Below are 22,958 nucleotides of genomic sequence, written 5' to 3'. Positions count from 1 at the left end.
ACGCACTGCGCCTGCTCCAAGATTTCGTGCAGGCGCCAGGAAAGACTGGGGAAGAATGCACTTAACTCCACAATTAACTCACCTTGACAATACAGTGGTGGAGACATAGCAGCAGGTCGATATTTCAAGCACAATGTTTTGCCCCTCTCCACGTGCGGGATCAGTACGTCTTGAAAAGTTAACATAGTCTTTATAGCCAGTTTGCCTTGTGTAATTCACAATATAGATGCCCAGCAACATTTTCCAATAACCCGAACATCACATCATAAAATAAGACGTACTAGGTTGCCACTACAATGAAGCAATCTGAGGCATTACGCTTAGATTAGCGCTGGGTTATTAAGTGTGTTTTATGTGCATTCCTGGATTAACGGCATAGTCACTGCAGTCATGGGTTTAGGTATTGACACCTCAGGTATTTTGCACAAAACATTGGTTTTTGGACGTTACAGTTTAGCTGAAGAGAGGGAGAGACAGAAAGTCAGAAATGCAGCCCCCTCCTGAAGGACTTCTGGTTCATTACACCCATCATATGAGGGCAGCTATCTAGTTCCCTCGTATTTCAGCCTTCTTCGTGCAGCTTTAGAAACTTAATATACTGCTTTCTCTCAGAGGTGTTTCATGCTATCGCATGCAAATGTACTAAAGATATATTACACAAAATACACTGAATGCCTACTTTTGTTTTTCTCTTAGTCTCTTTGGGATTATGTCGACCGGGGTCCAGGTATCCTAAAAGAAAGGGAATATGGCAAATGTATTAGATTGCATCAATGAACGAAGACAAACGATCTACAGCATTTAATCGCCTTTGACTTAAACTCTGGAAAGTTCTGCATGCATACAACAAAAGACAATAACAATTGTAATCAACAAAGTCTTAAGCAAAAAAAAAAAACTCTTTTCAATCCCTTAACACATGCATCAGATCATCTGAGGGGTCTGTAGTGTTACCAAGACTAGTTCACCCAAGCACATGCAATACTTGTTAATGAATTAGGGTGCAATATTCTACAATCTCTGGAAATCTTATTCCATATCTACCTCCTTCCCCACTATCCATTCTTAAAAATGGACGCAGCTTTGTAGTGGCATTGAACTATCACCTTAGCAGATGACAAGTGAAGGCATGCATAGCGTGGGCCTGCTGTATGTACCACTCTGCTCTCACCGGTCACCTGAGCTGCCCCACCTGTCAGTTCTGAATATAAAACATTGGCCAGGAGCACTACTACATTTGATTGCCAAAGTGGGCATAAATGGCGAGTATTACAATAATAATAGTTATAAGTTGTTTTGTGTCACCCACATGTCTTGATGACCTAGTGATGGCCAACGTGTGGTATTAACCAACGAGGTCGGACCACAGCAAAGTCAGTCAGGACTTCAGGCCTTTCCAAAAGGCAGATTGTTTGCTGATGGACAGTACCAGTGAGTTCCACAGCCTTCAAATCAGATCACAAAATACTTCCTGGAGCAGGGAACTAAGATGCCATAGGCTGAACACAATACGCGTAGGTATAGAGGGCAAGGAGCTACCATCTGCAAGGCCTAATGGAAGATCCAGCAGGACATCAAAGTAAGCTATAAACTAATCGTGTTGCTTAATTCAGCCATATCCCTCAGTTTGGTTGCCTTCCAGTTCTGAGACTGAGCAGATGTGGATACTGGAGGACATGGGGGCGTTAGGCGAGTCCACGAATCGCAGTTTACACAACCTAGCTTGCTAGATGGGTCTGGTTACCGCGCGCTGGCATCTGGGAGGATATTCGTAAAGAATGCGAGCAGGGTGGCCTCCACTCCTCAGTGAGTATATTCAGAGCTAAAAACATTTGGGCATTTAAAGATTCAAATAGGCCATTGTAAGTATTAAGTGAAAATGGCGGATGTATTCTGCCCCTTATAATTTCTTTCTTGGAGAATTTCCCAGTGTTGCGTCTGTGCCGAGATACACAGAAGTCTTTCCAGGCAGATGGAATATCACGGGTAGCAATTTGTACCCTATTGTTTCAAGATTACACTTGCCACGACTGACTGATGCACAATGCCAAACATACTATCAACCGGGCTGCCCTACATTCATCAGACACGTGTCTATGCTTACGGCAATCCTCTGAGGCAGGCCTTACATTCACAGATTCATCCATACACTATACTCATTTCATGTGTTAAAACAAACGTCGCAAGCATACAGGACAAAACTCAGATAAATTGTACTTACCGGATCAACAAAGGGAATTCCGAACACATCATAAGCAAAGAAGAGCAACTCCTTTTCCAACAGACTGCGCTGAATGTATTTCTTCACGTTCTAAAGGAAAAAAGAGATTATTACTGTAAAATTCGAGTAAGAACTACTTAAAAGCAGCACCTCTCATTTCTGATGGCAGGAACAGCTATGGCTGTGTTGTTGGGAAAATGCCATTACGCGGTCATCAGGTCTCTAATTGTGCCAAACCGGCCACTCAGCCAAATTGTGAGAAATCCAGTGGTTCAAATATATTAGGGCCATTGCTTTCATCTCGACAGGCCAGAACCGTCCAAGTACCGCTATTCAACAGAAAATAAAGCAAACAAGCATTGGCAAAGCCAATAGGTCTTGTCTATGCAAGAGCTATTGGCTTTGACAATGAGTTCTAACCATGTTGTTCAGCATGGCTAAAAGTTAGTGGCGTAAAGTGGAGTGGCGTGGAATGTTATGGACTGGCATAGAGAGTCGTGCAGTGGCATGGAGTGGTGTTGAGCAGCGTTGAGCCAAGTGGAGTATTATGGAGTGGCGTAGAGTATTGTGGAGTGTTGTGGAGGGAGTACAGTGTTGTAGAGTGGAAGGGCATACAGTGGAGTAGAACGTCGTGGTGCAGATTGTCAGACTGAAGTAGAGTGGAGTGCCATAGTGTCATAGAGTGGTGTACAGCAGAGTGGACTTGCGTAAATGGTGTTGCGTAGAGTGTTGTAGAGTAGAGGGCACAGAGCAGAGTAGACTGTTGTAGAGTGGAGCAACAGAGTGGAGTAGTGTAGTGTAATGTAATGTGAGGTGGATTCGTAGAGTGATGCTCCTCACCAGTGAGGGTATCCACGAGCTGAATTGCAGTAGGATGGAATAGCATAGAGCGGAGAAGAATGGAATGGAGTAGAGTGAACTGGCATAGCAGCAGAGTGGCGCAGAGTGGAGTAGAGTGGCGTGGAAGTACTGGAGTAGAGCGTCTAGCGTGGAGCAGTGTTGTAGAGTGGAGTAGAGTGTTCTAGATTGGAGTGGTTACAGAATGGAGTAGAGGGTCATAGAGTAGAGTAGTTTAATGGAAATGAACGTCAAAGTGGACTATTGTGGAGTGTCACAGAGTGGAGTGTCTTACAGTGGAGTAGAGTGGCCTAGAGTCAAGTGGCATTAAGTGCAGTGGTGCAGAGTAGATTGGAGTAGAGTGGCGTAGAGTGCAGTAACGTAGAGTGAAATAGCGTAAAGTGATGCAGAGTAAAGTGGATTGGTACAAGAGAAAACTGCAGTGGCATAGAGTGGAATGCCGAAGAGAGGAGTGCTCAGAGTGAGTAGAGTGGCATAGAGCAGATTGTATCAGAGTAGCGGGAAGTGGTGCAGGGTAGATTGCAGAGGTGAGAGTAGAGTGGCATAGAGTTCAGTGGCATAGAGACGAGGGTTTGGAATGTCTTCCATGTTGCTTCATTAGGAAGAGTGTGGCAACAATACTAAAACGGGAAGACATGGGGCAAACATTTTGGGTAAAGAGTGATACATTGGTTCTTTTAGTGCTTCTTCAGGCTGTCGGAATTGGGGGGGCAGCCATCAAGCTGTTGGAATCCTTTCTATCAGACGGAACACAGGAGGTTGCTTTGGACCCTTTAATATCCAAATCGTTCCTCCTGCCATGCGGTGTTCCACAGGGTTCTGTTCTTAGTCCAACCACCTTTAATATTTACGTTAAACCGCTGGTATCCCTTATTAGATCCTTTGGACTTGACCTTACATCCTACGCAGATGACACCCAAATCATGGTGGCACTGTCCCTCCCCTAACAGCCAGGAGGCCTCCAATTTATGTGACTGCAGGTCAGCCATAGGCAACTGGATGAAGCTGAATTGTCTGAGGTTGAACTCAACCAAAACGGAGGTCATTAAGTTTGTAAATACTCCCTTCCCTGTGGTCATCTCATTGCTGGCCTGCAGAGCTTGGTTGTCTCCCAACTCCAGTATGCAAAGCCAGAAATCTTGGTGTTATTATAAATACCAGATTCACCTTTGGATCTCAGGTTAATCCGATCACCTCATCCACTTTTTAAGTCCTCAGAATGATAAAAAAGATTCTCCCCTACATCCCAGTGTCGGTTAAAAAAATTGTGACCACAGCGCTTATTCTTTCTCAGATAGATTATTGCAATGCCTTATACCTTAATGTACAGCAGCAACATCTAAACAAGCTGCAGGTTCTGCAAAATGCTACTGCCAGAATGATCACAGGGACTCCGAAATGTCATGCAGCAGCTTCAGCCATCAAACACTTGCATTGGCTGCCCGTAAGACAACAAGTTAAGTTTAAGGCTCTGTGCCTTGCCCACAAAGCCTTGCATGGAGTTAGCGCTGAATTCCTTAAGCACTCCTTTAAATGGTATGTTCCGATTAGATGCCTACGCTCTTCCAAGTATCAAAAACCTATAATAAATAGATTCAGGAAAACTAACTGGGGAGGCCATAGTTTTATCATATCTACAGCCAAGGAATTGAATGCACTTGCTCTTTTCATTAGTACAATCCCAGATCTTCTTCAGTTTAGGAAGAACCTCAAAACATGGCTGTTTGCATAACCCATCACATCTCAATCTCTCCTTTTTGGACCATAGCACCTGGACACCTCCGGGTAACTGCTTGCGCTGAATAAATCCCTATAACATAACATAACATGTGTCGTAAAGAGTTCATCCAATGAAGTGCCAATGGTGCATCTGGATTACAATCATGGCAACCCAGAAAGAAAATTCTAAAGGAGTATATTGTGCTATACAAGAGTACAAAATTAATAATGTAAAAAATATAAATGTCAAGAATTCAGTTGCAATTAGATTAATGCTTCACTTTTAATTCCTGATGAAGGGCAAGACCAAAATACTTTAGAATGATTAAAACAAAGAAACTCACCTCTCTGGGGCCGATGAGCTTGGCATGCTCCTCCCCTAAAACTGCAGCATAGTAAGCTAAATTCTGATTCATTACTTCATCATTGGGAAAAAATAGCAGAAAGGTTTTGGCACACTCAATAGCCTTCGTATAATTCTCTGCTGCAAAAAATAAAAATTTAAAATTTAGTAAAAAGAAAAAAAGCATAATTCTGCCAGGAAATAATGGAAGAATGCATTGGTTTACTTGCCACTAAAATATTATACATTTTGCAAGAACAGCCAATGTATCATTTTTAGACTGGTACAGAGTCTGTTGGTGGACCAGAACCATCAGTCCCATTCTGTGAACAGTTGTGAAACTCGTGCAAAATTAATAGATGTTTATTGCAACAAACAGAAAGCAGTCTAACAGAAAAAGAAAAAGAAAAATCACATGTATTAGGAGTTGAAGGGAAAGACTGTCCTAAGGGTAGGCACATGTAGACAGCATATAAATAAGCCAGCCGGAGAAACCAAAGGTAGAAATAAACTGAAGGCTCATAGCAATCGTAAACAAGAATTCAAGTGGTAAAGTAAACATGGCAACAGGATTAATGTTTCGTGAGATCACTGATCGATGTATATGGAAATGAATAGACTTTCGGCATGACAAAGTTTGGTGGAAAGAGTAGTGTCCGTCGGTATGGCAGTGAACATTACCACACCCACCCGGAGAACCCACAACGCGCTGAATTTGGAGATGACCACCAGCCCAGTGGTCACCACTGTACATTGAAAGCAACTGCTATCATGGCATTTCCTTTCAATGTGCTAAAGGTTTGGTGTAGAACTGCCATCGGTTTTGATGACCGTACCCCAAACTATTGACATTTTTTATTTCTCAAAAACAAATTTCCAAAGTGGGAAAAACAAAAATCGAATGAACCTCATAATCTGGGAATTTCTCCCAGGTATGAGATACATTATTGTAATTTTCCTGTCCCTCAACCCCTGGTTTTTCCTGGTGGTAATGGACAGAGAAAAAAGGTGTTACACCGTCCACCCTAAATAGGTGTAATATCCTTCCTCAGACGGCCCCTAGTCTGTCAGGCTGTCAAAGGAAGTAATCTTTTGATGGAGCTGACAGAATATCTACGGTCCGTTGACGCTACAGGAGGCGGGCAGATAGAGGGTTTGGCAGGCAGGGTACTCTATGATGTTTTGCGATGGAGTACCTTTTCCGCCAAACTCTAAATCAGGCACTTTGTGACATCAAGTGGACAGTGTGGTCTTCATCAAGATCAGAGGCTATTGAAACGGTTCCATTACAAGATATACACCCCAAAGACCTTTCTTGGATGCCTTAGGAATTAACCAATCTTGAAAAAAGATAAAACATAAAGAGGCAAATGGATATGCCAGCTGTAATACAAATGCCATAAAAACGTTTGGTGCCAGTGATGAAGGGCGTTTTTATCAACATCACGTCAAGCAAATACGTCTCATATGAGGTTGAATGGAACATTTCGGTATCCTCGCTATGGGATGGTACCCCTTTTCTTAAGTATACTTTTGTGCCCCTGCTGTCTAATTAGAGGACCTTGGGGATTTAAATAAAAATATACAGAGTTACCTAACACACACCCCCCTGGGTGCCATGTTTCATCATCGGTCATCCCGCGATCACCAAACAATCCTATAACGGTGGGCGGACCCTTGGGTGCGTCATGCATACTTGTAAGGTGAAGGAGGTAAAGGATCCAGATGAGGTTTAGAAATCCTGCTATCTTCCCCTATGTATATTCCACTTTATTAGCAGGACGGTAAGGCGAGGGTTCAAAAGGGAATACTGGACGTGTCAGACACTATTATGAGTCTTACATCCACTTAGGTAGGCATGTTTCAGCCCCCTTGGTGCCCAGAGAGGGTCTGGGGCTTTCTTTAGGACCAGAAGGCATGTTTCCTTAACAGAACTGAAACCTGCCTTCACAATAGCTAGAAAATGTTTCAGTATGCAATGATTCATAAATAGAGCAAGCACTTGATTTGGTATAGCCAAAACTAACACACCAAACATGAAAATCAGAGGTCTACTCGCCCTTAATTAACGTGAATAATGATAAGAGAAGATACTAGTAAACGATTTAGGAATTATAAATATTTAGAAAATACATATTATTCCATAAAGATGGTGTGATCACCAGTGCAAACTCTGTGTCCTGAATAAGGGCAATGCCATCTTTGGAATTTACATCCACTCAGGGAAGGACAAGTCTGGTGCTAATAAATTACCCAATTAAAGTCTGGGTTTCCGTGAGAAGCAGCCATTTCTCTTACAAATCTTCAATTGTGGGTGATAAGGGAGGACCCAGATGGAGAAAAGGGAAACTGAGAGGCTAACTAATGGAAATAAAAATTAGATTCTTTCTGCAGTCTAGTGGCACTATGTAGACAATGCTTCAAGATCTATTGTATGAACTTTTCGAGGGGGATAAATCATTTGTAGCGTTTTGTTACTTTAAATTACTGTTAATCCTCCGGTAGGCTACGCAATTGCTAGACCTACGTAAATGCAGGTTTTCATGGTGGTCAAACAGCTCATTCAAAATTACAGAGTAAAGCAACTTTGTGGCGGTATTTAGGTAATCAAATGCCTTTAAGACATATTTGAATTCTCGTGCACATTGCTGAAGGGTTGATTTAATCCTGGCATCAACTACAATCCAATTAAACAATGATCTGATCAAATGCTGCAATTTTAATACATTTTAGTGGTGTCTGGGAAGGGAAAGGAAGAAGAGGAGGAGGAGGAGGAGGAGGAGGAGGAGTAGGAGTAATTGGACCATTCTTTTGGTGGAGGCCTTTGCCTGATTTGTTTGCTGTAGGAAACTGAGGCGCATTGTGAGGTTAAGAATTTCCCTTCATGGTAAAGGCTTTGTTGAGAAGGATTAAAAGCCTTCTTCCTGAGCCATTATCTCACCTACATTAATGGTTGAAAATCAGATACCATTGCAGCAGATTTTCAGAGGTTAAAGGCAATACATACACAGACAGGGGGGTAATTCCTATCGCCCGGCATCCAGAATACAATGTTTAAGGTCAAAGGCAAAAAGTTTTTATGTTTAATTTGTCCGTTGTACAAGTAGTTCCAGGCCCTTTGGCTGCAAGTTTACAGTACTAATCTGTAATAGTATTGTGTGCCACTAACGTAAGATTTATATTTCTATATGTAAATGCAGGTTAGTGGGTTTTCCAACCCTGATACAACAGTTCTCCACCTTCTTCTGCTAAACTCTGAAATAATGTGAGCATAATAACAGAGGCTACTATGAAAGCACTGACAATGTGAAAACTGCCATAATTTGTCACCTCATTATATGGCACTAAAGAGACACGTTTTTTTTAAGAGGGGGGGGGCTAGTAGATTTTTAAAGCTTTGCATCACTTGGGCAAGTAAATATTTTATAAAATCCGTTAGTAGCCCCATTGGCTAACAGAGTTACCGGCAGACCTTTCAGTCTGGCTAACTTTTGAATGGGTCTACTAAAATGGTTACTTGAATGTATCAAAATAATCATGTCATTAAACACTCCTTGATGCCCAAGTTGAATTAAATGACACTTTTAAAGAAGGACAACTTTTAGAAAGGTTTAACTGTGACCTTCGTGCAAAAGGACGTTACTGGAAAAATTGTTTTTGGATTGGTATCTATGCGCTAAATGCAAGGTTTAGCTCTAAAAATTCAATGTCCAAAAAAATGAAGCTGAAGTGACTATTGACTAGATAATGGATAATGTCTGGAAAAGACAAGACAAGGCCCTCATTCATTTTTTATTTTTGTTTAAACTATTGTGTGTTCTCAAAGCCTCATTCCTTGTCGGTTGATGCTATCAAAAGTTAACCACAGTCATCTGATGATATATAATTACTCTGGTTCTTAGGGTTACAGTAAGTTGACATTATGTGATTGTTTAGGCATCCCTACAGTGGGGAATGTGCATCAATAATTCACAGAAGGACCCGCCAGATGTTATACTTCGAGGGACAATACCTCAAATTACTGGATAATCAATCAAAAGAGAACACAAAAAAAAAATGTCATACTGGAACCTATCAGTCCACACCCTGCTATGAGGAGCTGCAAATTGTATGGCATATTGCTTGGAATATTTAAGAAAAATGTGTAGAAAGTAGGGCAGAAGGCAGACTAGTCTAGAAACAAAAGGCAGCACTGTATTGTAGTGCCTTTACTTGACTCTCTAGAGGATGTGTGAGTGGGAACAGGGCAGTAGTTAAGGTGTCCACGTTGAGGACAAAGAGACGCAGAAATTATTCTACTGCCATTTTGGAATACCCGTGACTCTGAGTGTGCTTTTGACGTGCGATATTGGATATATATATATATATATATATATAGATATATATATATATTATCTACTGGCGGTCGACAGTAGATAGTTATAGTTAGGACCCTGTTTCCATAGGAAATCCGCAACATTCTATTTGGAATAACTTTGGCGCCGGTCGACGAATCCTCGCGAAATTTTCAAAACTAATGGGGCGCTACGCTCCGCTCCTACCCTGAAAGTCTCGGGGGGATTCATCAAGCGGGGGCTGAGAAAAAAGGGGGGTCCCAAAACGCATTTTCCCCATGCATTTTTCCATAGGACCTTTAGACACAGCTACAGCCCGAACGGCTGTACAGAATTACTTGTAATTTGGCAGAGAGGTAGTCCTCAGGTCAAGGAAGTGCCTTTTGTAGGTCTGGTGTAAATCTGTTCAGTAGTTCCTGAGAAAATAGCATTTAAATCAATATATATATCTGTAAGCGTGCTCCGAGCGCGCACCGTAAGCTTACCGTACGCGTACGGTGCCGTGCGCGAGCGCGATTATGATTGGCTGTTAGATCTTAGTAAACATTCGAATCGGTCGAAACCAGGAAGTGTCGGCCGCCATTTTCTCTCTCGCACTCAGAGGGGTGGAGGAAAAACAAAGTTGTATATCATAAAAAGGGGGCAGGCTAGACAGCTCCTAACCACCTAGCCTTGGTTATGGTGTGCCAGAAGGCCATCCAAGGCCAAAAAATATATATATATTTTTTTTTTAAAACGCCGAATACGCTTACCGTACGCGTACGGTAAAAAATTAATTTAAAAAAAAAAACAAAATCCATAATTTCCCCCCCCCATGTGCAAAAAGGTGGCCGCAGGGCACCTTTTGTGCATGTCATATCACAACTCAGTGAACATTTAATAGAAAACCTTTCAGAACGAAGCGCATAATATGTCCTCCGTGTGCGGACGGTGCGCGAAGGGCATCGTGCGTACATGGCCCATCCAGCCTAACGTGCACCGCGTGCCCACCGTGCGTCACTAACTGCGTTAAGTGGGCGGGCGGTGCGCGAAGCGCAACGCGTGCTCACTGTGCGCGCACGGAACGAACTGCGTGAAGTGGGCGCGCACGGCACGAACGGCGTGAAGTAACTTAGCATTTAAAAAACCGTACAAATTCACTGAAAAAACCATAGGTTTCACACACGTTATAGTTAGGAATTAGCATTTAAAAAACCTTGCAAATTCACTGAAAAAACCATAAGTTTCACACAAGTTATAGTTAGCTGTACATTTCACTCGTAAAAAACCAATGAAATTCCACGTTATAGTTAGTGCAGGCAACTATAACTCACGCGACCGCAATCCTCTGCTAATGACATATGTGTCTTTATGAAAAAAAAATATTTGTAATATATGTATAGCTAAAATTTAATGGAAGAAGACATGGGCAAATAAGTGTCTAAATACAGTATTAGCATCAGCAGAGGATTGCGGTCGCGTGAGTTATAGTTGCCTGCACTAACTATAACGTGGAATTTCATTGTTTTTTTACGAGTGAAATGTACAGCTAACTATAACTTGTGTGAAACCTATGGTTTTTTCAGTGAATATATATATATATATATATATATATATATATATATATATATATATTTATTAACCACAATCCTGTGAGCGATCCTTTCACAATCAAAGCAGGTACAGACCACGACGTGGAGGTAGATAGTCTTTATTGCAGATTTGCAGGTGCATATAAAATACAAGCGAGTGCCCAGCCTGACGCGTTTCGACTGCCGAACGGCAGTCTTGATCACATGACGCGCTGGACATATCAGTGCATATATATAGTGATTTATAGTGAGCGCATGATGCAACAATATGTAAATTAGTTTCAGAGAGGAGTATAAGCATGCAAATAATCTTGTTTCAAATATTTGAACCCAACGGTATTTGTTTACACACAAAGTACATTTGTGATATCTGGCTCAAAAAATACATCCTAAATGCATAGTGCTTAAAGAGCCATGACACACAAGAAAATAACAAATAATTGTTCTAATTCTTATGACTTAAATTGTAATAATAGCATAGTGCTAGAAGAGCCATATCGATTAACATGTATGGACATCAATACATTGGCATAGTTCGATTATACTCCCTGAATCATCTGATATATCACTAACTTTCTAATATGTAGAACATTTGCAAAAAGTGCAAGCATTAAAGTGCCTAAGTTTCAGAATAAATATATACATAAATATATAGCAGCATTTAGCAAACACCCATCATATATTTAGTCATAATCCAAAGCTTACAAACAGTTGACAGATGTGTATTTTAGTGGAAAACCCCACTATTCAAGCATAATTAACCAAATAATCCCTAGAAGAGAGTAGACATAAAAATTGGCATATCATTTTTAAGTCATACTATCAGCAATAACATGATATTTAAATTTATATATATATATATACACTTCATAATTTTAGGGCCAGACAACTTAATATTTATGGCAACATAGGTTGGATGGTACCTGGAGACAATGGGGCAGAGGAGCAAGTAGCAATGTGTTTGTACTTAAAGCAGGAAACCCTTGAATCATAATTTGTTCCACCAACGGTTCTGATCAGGTAGAGTTAGTCGTTACTCCAACAGAGATGTACAGTTATACTGAAAACATTTATATAGTTTGACTCTTTTATTCAGAATGTTATGAAAATTTTGAGTATAATTTTCTACCTGCTATAAAAAAAATGCCCTATATCGGAACTTGGAACAACTTAGCTGATACATGTTAGAAAAGGAAATGTAACACTCATCATCAAATTTTGAAAAACGGAAAGCTTCAGCTGGAGACGCATAATTCGTGGGAATATAGATAATTTGATGTCTACCTAAGCAGAAACACAATATGTGAACATCATCAAAAGTTCTTTGTGGCACAGTCCAAATATTTTGGAAGGAAATCCCAGACTCTATTATTACATGCATAATTTGGATGAAGGAATCATTCTTGCACCTCACAATGACCTACCTTTGTTACCAAATTCTTATCAATCAAATAAAATGTGAGACAGTTGATGGCAACAACAGGAAATAGCAATGCAAGAGAAACGTTTTTGACTTGAATGGCAACTCTGACCACCTTGCAACTGCCAGAACATCCTCATTTTTAGGTCTCGCCTACGAGACATTTTGTGGCCGCTATACCAAGAAAACAATGTGGGCTTACTGTCTGCCAACTGCATCCATTGGTTGGCTTCATTAACACTCTCATTTACTTGCTTCTTATTTGATTACCTTCCTTGCTCTTCTTGTGTTTGTCCCTACACTTGAGCATGGCTTCTCTACCATCTTTTTGTATGGTTGCCTTGTATCCTTCACCTGCTCACTTTTATGGAACTGCTTTTTCTTTTTCGTTAAGAGCACCATTAGAGTGCATGGGTTTTCTAGTTCTCTCGCTAGTGCAGGGTTTCCCCCCAAATACCCACCCCCACCCCCACACTCTTGCTTGCTCTCTCCCTCATGTTCTGCTCTCTCCCTCCCTCATTTGGTTTGCTACTTTACCTCTTCTTTATCCTGTCTCGCAACACCCAGCTTTATTTTGTTCCACACCCACTCCAAGTTTCTATCACCTACACGCTTCTCCATTGCTCCCCCATCCCTCCCCACACCACCCCAGCCCACCCCTCCTGGACACTGATATTTTTTTTTAACCTACAATTTTGGGGAGAGCCCGTCAAGCTGCCACTAACTACGTGGTGTTCTGCTACAAGAAAAGCGCTGCTGCACACTTACAAATACATTTTTTAATTTCCCGATGTAAGTGGCACCTGCCATCTTAGATCAGCCACTATAAAAACAAGCATTGGCATAGCCAATAGGTCTCGCCTTTGGGACCTTATAAGTGTTTAGCCATGCAACAGTTGCATAACTAAACACTTATAAGGTCCCAAAAGCGAGACGTATTGGCTATGCCAAGCGGCCTTGTGGCCGCGAAAGTAAAAGTGATCGCAATCAAACAGCGCGGCCGCGAAAGTGAAAGTAATTGCGGTAAAAGTGGCGCGCGCGCCCGCGCACATGCACTGTAGCTCTAGGCTGGCCTGGTAGCACTTTTTGGAGCCCTCTCAATAAGTCTCGCCAGACCAGCGCATGCGCTGGGTCAGGCGAGACCTAAAAAACAGTTGCATCTATGTCGTTCTTTAGGTGCATGAATGCGTGTGGACACATGTGCATGCATGTCATAAAGGAATCCATACATCTACAGAATGAAGCGACCAGAAACAGCAGCCACGTGATCGCACCTTTTTTTGCCAATTAACATTTTGTTTACAGACAATGCTGTACCACATGAGCAAAAAGCATTGGTATAGCGAATAGGTGCACAAGGCGAGAACTACTGGCTTTGCTAAAGCTTAGTGAAAGAAACCTGTGAACCGAGAAACACATGCCTGAAGCAGACACACGTTTACATTAAAAAGAAAATGAAGGACAATGACTGAAAATTACAAATTGTAACAATCTAAAGAAATCTGTGAATCAATAAACCGACAAGAAGCAACTGAATTCAGGGACGTGGAGAGAAGAGAACGTTTTCTACAGAATACAAAGGTAGGAAGGACAAAGGGCTAGATGTACTAACATTAGGAATACCGGTTTCCAAATTGTGATTCTCGCAGAAACACAATTAGGAAATCGGTATTCTCGTTTGAGTTTCATTAGCGATTCCTAGTGGGTCGCAGATAGACTTACCTCATGTACTCATTAGGAATAGCAACCATCACAGGGATGGCGGCCAGCTTTAGTCAGCAGACCACCATGTCTGTGATTCCTTTTTTATATAGCTATCTTTTTATTTTTAATCCAGCCTGTTGTCCGTAAAGGAAAACGGGATGTATATGAAAAGAAAAAAAAATGAAACTTTGCAGTTTTATTTTTTAAGAGTAGGCAGTGGTCCATGAGACCTCTGCCTGCTCTTAGAAAAATGTTTTTATTTACATTCTCATAGGGGAAGGGGCCCCCACTGGACACCTTCCCCTTTGCGAATGGGTTACCACCAGTTTTAAACTATTTTGCAACAAGAATTTGGTCGCAAAACAGTAATACATAACATACCGATTCGGTATTTGGAAGGGACGCCCTAAACACTCCCCTTCCAAATACTGAATCGTAAATGCAAAATGTAATTCAATAACAATTTACTATAGCCCGTTTTGCACATTAAAAAAACTATTTTTCCGGTTGCAAACAGACCGATTCTGTGAATCTGGCCATTTGCGAACTGAAAATTATTTTTACATCTGGCCCAAAATTCTGTGGTGGATGCCAGAAGAGCCTTGCCAAAAAAAGAACTTTCTGGGAGTATGTAGTAACGTTTTGACCATTTTTGCAGACTGAAAGGAAATGTGCCACTGCCATGGAGGCTGAATAAATGTCTCAACAAACATTTTTGATTAGCTTACACATCACTAAAAGTATCACTCAGTTGTACAATGAGAACAGAAGGAGAGCTTGAGGATGATCCATAAATACTTACTGTTGTAATAGGCAAACTGCAGGTAGTTAAATTGTGACGGAAGGAAGTCTTCAATTGCTTTATTCCTTCCGGGCTGCATGGCTAATTCCAAAACGCAATTCTGCATGCAGTTCAACACCTGCACATAATGATCTGGAAAAAAGTTGTAAATGTAAGAAGTAGTAAGCAAACACCGTAAATTATTCCATAGCCTAATCTCTACTTCACATATGGAAGATCCACGTCAAATGTGTAACTCAAGGAAGCAGGCATGGTCTCTTCTCTGAACCCAATTGGTCTCTTCTATAAAAAAAAAAAAACAATTTGTCTCTTCTCTAAACCCAATTGGTCTCCTCTCTGAACCCAATTGCTCTCTTCTCTTCTCTGAAACCAACTGGTCTCTTCTCTAAACCCAATTGCTCTCTTCTCTGAACCCAATTGCTATTGGATGAGATGCCTTTGGCGAAGTGCAATACTGCTGCAGTAAAAATGCAGAGGCTCAACTTGCAGTTAAGACACATTTCAGGCAAGTTCCTTTAATGCTGTGTGAGGTGAGAGCTGTACCATATCAGAAGAAAACAGACAAGTGGTACTTTTCTGCCCAATTTGTATTCGGCCACCACTGATCACTAAAGGCATAAATGGAACAATGCTCGTTCTTGCTGTGAACCCACTCTTGGTGTCCCACGTCTACTTAAGCACGGGTTTCGCAACTCATCAGCTGCGGCCAATCACCTTCTAACCATACCTGTGATACTCTGGAAGAGGTCAGCGTTGTATTCCAGATAGTTGTACCCTTCATAGTCGTACGGCCCCTCGCAAAGATTCCGACATTCTGTGTCCGCTTTGAAATACTCCTCCAGGGCCAATTCAAAATGTTCAAGAGCTGGTGAAGGTTCCTCCTCTGTGTAGAACCTCACCGCAGTCCGGAACTCTTCCTGCAAAGAGAAGCAATCAAGTACAGTTATTCCGGGACACTAAAAATGCACAGTCTGTGAATCCAGGAGGGTGAAAAATGTACAGGTTCTTTTTGTTGATTTAATTATAAGTACAGCAAAGATACACTGATACCAAACTGGCCTTAATTTGAGAGTACCTTATTTGTTGAGTAACTAAACAGTCCTTGACTATGGTCAGGCCTTTCCACCAAGTCATTGGTCAGTCAGTGGATACCAGAAAGTTCACTAGAGAGTAATTATTGAGATATAAAATGAATGTGCCTCGACCCAGCACAACTGAGGCTAATCAATGGACAGCACTCCCAGTAGAATTGCATGCAAGGTGAACTACAAGGTACGTCTTCTGGGCCTGGTCCATAGAAAATACAACCGGTCATGAAATTTTAAAAAGTTCTTCTCAACGAAGTGTGGAGTGGAGGGTTCAAAGGGGCGGTGGTTCCTTCACTCAAACACTGCATACCTATGGAACAAAGGCTCAAATCTCCAAATGGTGGACTGCAAGACACACAAGGTACAAGATGGCAGAACAAGAGAGCAGGCTCATAATGCAGATGTTGTCTACCGGCATCGGTCTGGGAAATAAGTGTCCTAGGGGTTTTTGTGCATTGAGCATCTTGGCAAGTAGTGTCTATAGTTGACGTCTCTTTTTTCAGCATGTGAGAACAGCAAATCTGTGATTGTTTACGTGGCAGCTGGCACTCTCCACAGCCTGGGTGTGATGTCGGCTGGAGACGTCCCAGGTCCACTGTAATAAGGAAAGTACTGAGGGCGTTCATAATCCAGGGATGGCAGGCTCCCACGGGTTATTACTGTACGGTCATTAAATCACATCCTTATTGATGTCATAACTAGACTGTGAGACACAGGCTTTGTGAGGTTTTGGGTTGTTAGTTGAGGTTGCTGAGTGCGCACCTCAGATAACAACCAGGAGTATACTACTGAAGCCACCCAGGATTAAAAGGGAGGCACTTCAAGGCTCATAGGATGCTAAATGCTCCCTGTAGGCAAAACCTAAACATTTATCATCGACAAGTCATGCAGATGTTGTGGGGAGAATAGGGGCAGAAGAAGCCACTTAGTCAGAAGTAACTTACAAAGAAACGCTTAAATGGCTTGGGAGCGATTTGCAACCCATGACGAAATGGTCCTATATTATTGTGAGGAAAGAGAAATTAATGTTTTTCTTCTGAAAATTGAGCACACGGGTGTTATTTTCACTACAATAAACAAATGAGAAAAAGAGACTTAAGGAAGTAAAATCAAATCGAAGCATTGGTGCAAAATCAAGCATTTATTAATATTGTGCAAAGACAGTGGACTGGAGAGAGTGTATATTACTGTGCAACATCCATTCCTGAGTAACACAAATAAAACAAACACAAGCATTGGCATAGCCAATAGGTCTCAACTTTGGGACCTTATAAGTGTTTAGCCATGCAACAGTTGCATAACTAAATACTTATAAGGTCCCAAAAGCGAGACCTATTGGCTATGCCAAGCGGACGTGCGGCCGCGAAAGTGATCGCGATCAAACATCAAAGCGGCCACGGTCAAGCGTGTCGCGCGTGCCCGCGCACATGCACTGTAGCTCTAGGCTGGCCTAGTAGCACTTTTTGGAGCCCTCACAAAATGTCTCGCCAGACCAGCGCATGCGCTGGGTCAGGAGAGACCTAATGATCCAGGAAAGAAATAGTCTCAGAAGGAGCACGCAGGACCAGGATAGGGAAAACAAATAGGGGAGGGTGTAAATGCCAGAATGCCTCGTCTTATTGGGACATACGTTTTGTGTCATGTCTGCTGCGACCTCTAGAAGGAGAACAATTATTTGTACCGTAGAATACACAGCACGCACACAAACCATTGAGTACCCAAAGGAAAGAGAAACAAATCACATTTTACCAAGAGGATTATGGTTGGGCTCATCCCAACATGGCAAATTGCACTCCTGGGTAAAGTTCTAGTAGATGTTAGCTCAAACAGCATGAGCAGAGAATAAGTGCATAGATGATTCTACTGCAAGACAGAATTCAATCTGGATGGACCGCAAACGGAATTATTCTTGGCGCGCGCCTCTGCTGATCCCACAACTAAGTGGGATTTATGTGGATTGCTACTTAGTTGTACTAGCGCGGCAGATCTCTTTAGTTATACATTATGATGTTTAATTGGCTCTTCTAATTTCACATCAAGGTGGGGGGTGGTGGTATTTAAGCTATATGTGTGTAGCAATTATTCGATTTCTGGGAGGATAAACACTTTCCTGTTTTAAGCGTGAAATTGTTACGATTGCAAGGGTGTTTCCCTTTGTGTAGTGACAAGAGTACACAACACTGTCACTATGTATCTTGCCTGGGGCCCATTATTCTACACATATTGTAAGCTCCTGCCCTGCATACCACTTCCAGCGGGCAATGACAGCACACACTGACTTGACAGATTTGCTCAATGTGAATTCGATGGTCATTTGGGAAGGGCTGTGACCTTCAATTTCCGATTTTTACATACATTCTATAGTGGCAAATCCGACTTTGAGGACACCAGTAACAGAGGATACCTCCTGTCTGATTGGTATCAAATACAGAGCTTGAGGGAGGTCAAAGTGGGTGGTCAACCTATACTACCTAATTTAGGTTATGTATACGTTGTTTGACAGGCATTTCTTTATTTTGTTATGTTCACAAGGTACAGGGCGCATTTCACATCCTGATGAGACCCTACAAGTTATAGAAAAGGATCAAAACGTCGACAAAACTCAGCGATTGTCCATTACAAAGCCTATAACTCGCAAGGAATTTCTGAACTTGTAATATATGGAATACATTTTAACCCCGATTGGACTTAAATTGTGAGGATCACTTTGTTTTTATTTGCACGACACTTGCACCTCTGAGCACTGTGCCGTCTTCACTCACAAGGAAATGTTCTTACATGTGAAGAATACAATTTTGTGAAAAGACAAGGCCTGTGTGATTTGCTTGCTTTTACGTCAAAATGTGTTTTTCTTAAATAATAGCAGGCCCTGCAAACATGGCGCAGACCTCTGCATGCAAAAAAGACACACAAAACCGTTTTGTTTGTTTCTTATGTGATACCCCGATTCCAAAAACGGAACCAGGGTATCACAAAGGATATCACAGAAAGGGCCTCAATGTGACAAACGGTTTGTGTCACAGGCAATATGACAACTAGAATGAGACCAGCCATATGTTTACTGTAAAATACAGAGCACACACACAAACCAAACAGCATTCAAAGTTAAGGGAAGAGAAACTGGTTACTTGGAGGCTTAGAATGACCACTCAGTCAGGAGGAAAAAGGTCTGTACATTTGTAATGCACAACGAGCTAACACCATCTGTCAATCTCCCCATAGCTAGGTGGGGCCAAGTAGTGCCAATCTATACTATGGGTGGATTTACACTTGAATGAGCACCACGTCTCCCGTGCGACAGGAGTACACAACTCTACAAGGGGAAAAAAACAGGAAGGGTGTGGAGCAGCGCATCATGCGCTCTTGATTCAACTCCACTGTGGGGAAACGGCCACTACAACGCGGCCGTTTCCACATATAACAGTAACCACGCATGCATTACAACGCATGCGTGGTTACCACGATAGCCTTTACCACGCATACCTTTACTATGAGATAGGTAGTAAAGGCATGTGTGGTAAAGGTAAGGGGGCTTGTAAAAGGGAGAAAAAAAAAGGGGGGTTGGGCGGGGTTCTACTCCCCCCGCAAAAGAAAACTCACCAGTTGAAGTCGCGATGTGGAGGCAATCTGCGTCGTTAGAGGAACCGGAAAGACACTTCCGGTTCCTCTTTACAGACGTGGGACATGACATCGGAAGAACTTGGAGAGGTAAGGGGGATATTAGTATTTTTTTTTTTATTATAAAAACGGATGAGGGGGTTGTGTATGGAAGGGATAAAATATTAGGGTTAAAGGGAGGGGTATTTTAAAAAAGGGTTTGTGGGTGGGAATCGGAGCGGAATATGGAGAAGGGGAAGGGATCGGAGATAACCTTTAGCAAGAAAATGCAATTAACATGCATGGTTTAACAACGAAAAACGTTGTAAAAGCATGCGTGGTAAAGGCATTTTCGAGGTAAAAGTTATGCGTACTAATGGCATTCTCGTTGTAACGCATGCGTGGTAAAGGCATGCGTTGCAACGGAATGCGTTGTAAAATCATACAACCCCACTGTGTAGGAGAACACTGGGATAGCCAGAAGGCTCAGGATGGAGGTAGAAAAGCACTGTTCAATATGCTAGAAAGGGCTTTCGGCCTAAAAATACAGGTGCACATTTTTGTTAGTACCTCATGCTATTTAAGCTTACCTTAATCTGCATGTTTTTTTAAGGAACAAGACTTACTAATGAAAAAAGCTAGCAGCCATCCCAAACTAATAAATCCTACCTAAAAAATAAATAAAGAGATTTAATACAAGTAAGCACCTCAGATATTAGAATGGAATATTTTTAGTTGAGAAGGCATTTTGGTGATTAAGATTTTTGAATGTTAAACAGGAAATTCCAAAATATGCATTTAAGAAACATGATGTTCGCATCTCATATAATTAACGAAAAATGAAACTAAAAGATTAGGGTGTTAACGGGATTTATCATCGAGTAACTGAAATATGACTCCTGTATCTATCACTGTAAGTCTAGCAACTCATGACTGCAAGATATATTTCTATCGATGTCACTTCTTTTTATTGCCCTTCTTACCTACCTTCTATCTCACTTACCATGTGTCTATCTTAATTACCCTTGTGATATACATCACCCACACTCACCAACAAATTGTATATAACCCTAATAATTCTACTCTTAAATTTAACACCAAGCTCCTAAAAGGAAAAAAAAATGTAGATCGGTCCAGCAGTACACTTAAAATGACCACTATTTCTTCACACAGCTGGGACACTATTATCAGTATTTAGATATGTGACAAAATCACGATTCAGGCTAATGTATAATTTTTGCATTACAATTTTCCTCCCTAAAAGGCCAGAACAGGAGAAAAAAGAAAATTATAAACTTCTCCTGCAAACAGAACCCTGCCTTATCCACCAGTTTTCACTGACGTACAAGACCTCCCCACTCACATCAAATACAAACGAAGACTCACACCCACCTGGCAACCTGTCACGGGCAAACCCGCAACGCACACTGACATCTAAACCAGGTACACTCGCGCCGTACTCTCCACAAACCTTAGTTGTAAAGACCAAGAAATAAGCAATACATGTCACTGGTCTATCCATAGTCCTATAATAACAGCTCTAGACAATAATATCCTCAAGCCTACCATGACCCAGCAAAAATCCGATCCCGCGTAAATACATTGTCACAGTAACCCTACTTAACACCATCTAATTCAATTAATTTACCAATAATTTCTGAAGACATTAACAAATGAATCTAATATTTTTTGAACCAGTCACTCAAACACAGTACTAACCTCCCAATTTATGCTAAATACTGTGAGTGACAACCTAAGAAAGCTGAGTACATGACCCATAGGTATATCTTCCGGTGAGAACAAACCGCACCATAATTGTGAAATCAAGTCTCTCCACTCATTCATAATGCCTCTATACTGCCTGGGGGCAGGCAAATTACAATGAGTGCGGACAGCATGGATTCCAGATTAGGCCAGAGGACAGCAAGATTCACTCACTCTAGATATGAAGTGGTGCAGCTTAACATTCCATCACAGTATTCCTTAGCCTAACAATGCGGTGTCTCGAAGTGCAAGACCACAAGCTCAGTAGAATAATCCCCATCACTACTGCTGTGTGTAGAGGTTTGTACATTTTAGAGGTTTAATGCAGGGTGGTGGTAACTACTCAGATCTCAGCAGTGTTCAAGGGGCAGCCAGAAGGTGCAGGGCATGGAAGAAGGTTACACGTGTGTGACAGAATCCACTTTTTAACGATTCATCTCATACGCTTAGTTGAGAGTGGGGAGTTTCGAGGTGGGCAGGTGCTGGTGTGGCTTCATTATTGGTCCATGGTCTTCAGTAGTATGGGTAGAGCATAGATGTCTTCACACTAAAGGAGGAGCCACAAACACATGGAGCTACCTAGGCTGTGTCATTCTCCCCCACCTTTGGGACTGTTCCACTATTCCCTCCGTCAATGCTGGATAGACTCCGCTATTGTGCCTCACCTATGGTGAGGGATCCAGAGTCGAAGGTATGATCTTCCAAAGTGGAGCACTTCTGTGTACCCTTTTCAGACTGTGTATACTGCAGCTCCATTGCCTTGCACCTTCCAAATTGCTCTTGCTGCTGCATAATCATCCCCGGGTGGTAGTCATTTTCCCAAGTCCCGTTTTCTATGGAGACCAGGGATCAAGGTGAAATCACTTCACTGCCAGTCCCAGTAGGAGGTGTAAATGGATTAATACTACTTCACTCAAGCCAAAAATAGAGAACTTGGTTAACTGCAAACTGTGATGTTGATAGTTCTAGGCTCATGGTGCACCACCTGTTCTTTACAAAACCTCAAAAAGCTACATACAGTTTATTGAGAAAAATAAACATTAAATAACTGAAGATTAAAAAAAACATTATTGCATAAGACTTTAAATGCAAAGTACCCCTGACATACAACACTCACAATTTAAAAAAAGTGTACAAGACTTTGGATACAAAGTATCCCCAAAAGACAACATAGCGAACTGCCAAGATGGCAAAGTTATGAACTGCTTGCAGCTTAAGCTAACTGATCGTGCAGCTTAAGCTAACTGATCATATAAATCACTACATATCCAAAATACATCCCAAAGTCTCATAAGCTATTATGAGTCTTTCAGGAGATTTGAAACAATCTATAAAACTTCCCTCCACACTTTCTAAACAGAAAAGCCCAAAATTAACTTATAAAGTTTGCTTCTTACCTGTTCACATCACTAGTGAGACAGAAAGTCAGCACAACAAATGAGGGAATGTCAGGAGGGTAGGGATGAGTGAGTGACTTCAAATTCCATCACCCCCGATTGCCGCGCCCGTCATCTGCCAGCGCCTGGAGGCGCATAAA

The 22,958-nt window shown here is 41.7% G+C and overlaps 1 protein-coding gene across 2 annotated transcripts in view; it reads right to left on the bottom strand.

Annotated features, from left to right (window-relative positions):
- The window catches only part of P3H1 (prolyl 3-hydroxylase 1), a 165,871-nt gene that overhangs the window by 82,817 nt on the left and 60,096 nt on the right, over positions 1–22,958 (bottom strand). The window contains exons 3-7 of one of the 2 annotated variants that reach the window (XM_085604201.1): positions 15,700–15,889; positions 14,973–15,104; positions 5,143–5,279; positions 2,222–2,311; positions 680–732 (exon numbers count right to left, since the gene is read on the bottom strand). In XM_085604201.1, coding sequence (XP_085460327.1) covers positions 680–732; positions 2,222–2,311; positions 5,143–5,279; positions 14,973–15,104; positions 15,700–15,889 — 602 coding nt within the window. Of the gene's footprint in view, positions 1–679; positions 733–2,221; positions 2,312–5,142; positions 5,283–14,972; positions 15,105–15,699; positions 15,890–22,958 lie in introns of both variants that reach the window. The other variant, XM_085604192.1, reaches the window with a different exon arrangement.

This window comes from Triturus cristatus, chromosome 1_2 (genome assembly GCF_964204655.1).
Source record: "Triturus cristatus chromosome 1_2, aTriCri1.1, whole genome shotgun sequence".
Taxonomy (NCBI): Eukaryota; Metazoa; Chordata; class Amphibia; order Caudata; family Salamandridae; genus Triturus; species Triturus cristatus.
Note: the sequence above shows the minus strand (reverse complement) of the source record. Positions and strands in the feature narration are given on the sequence as shown.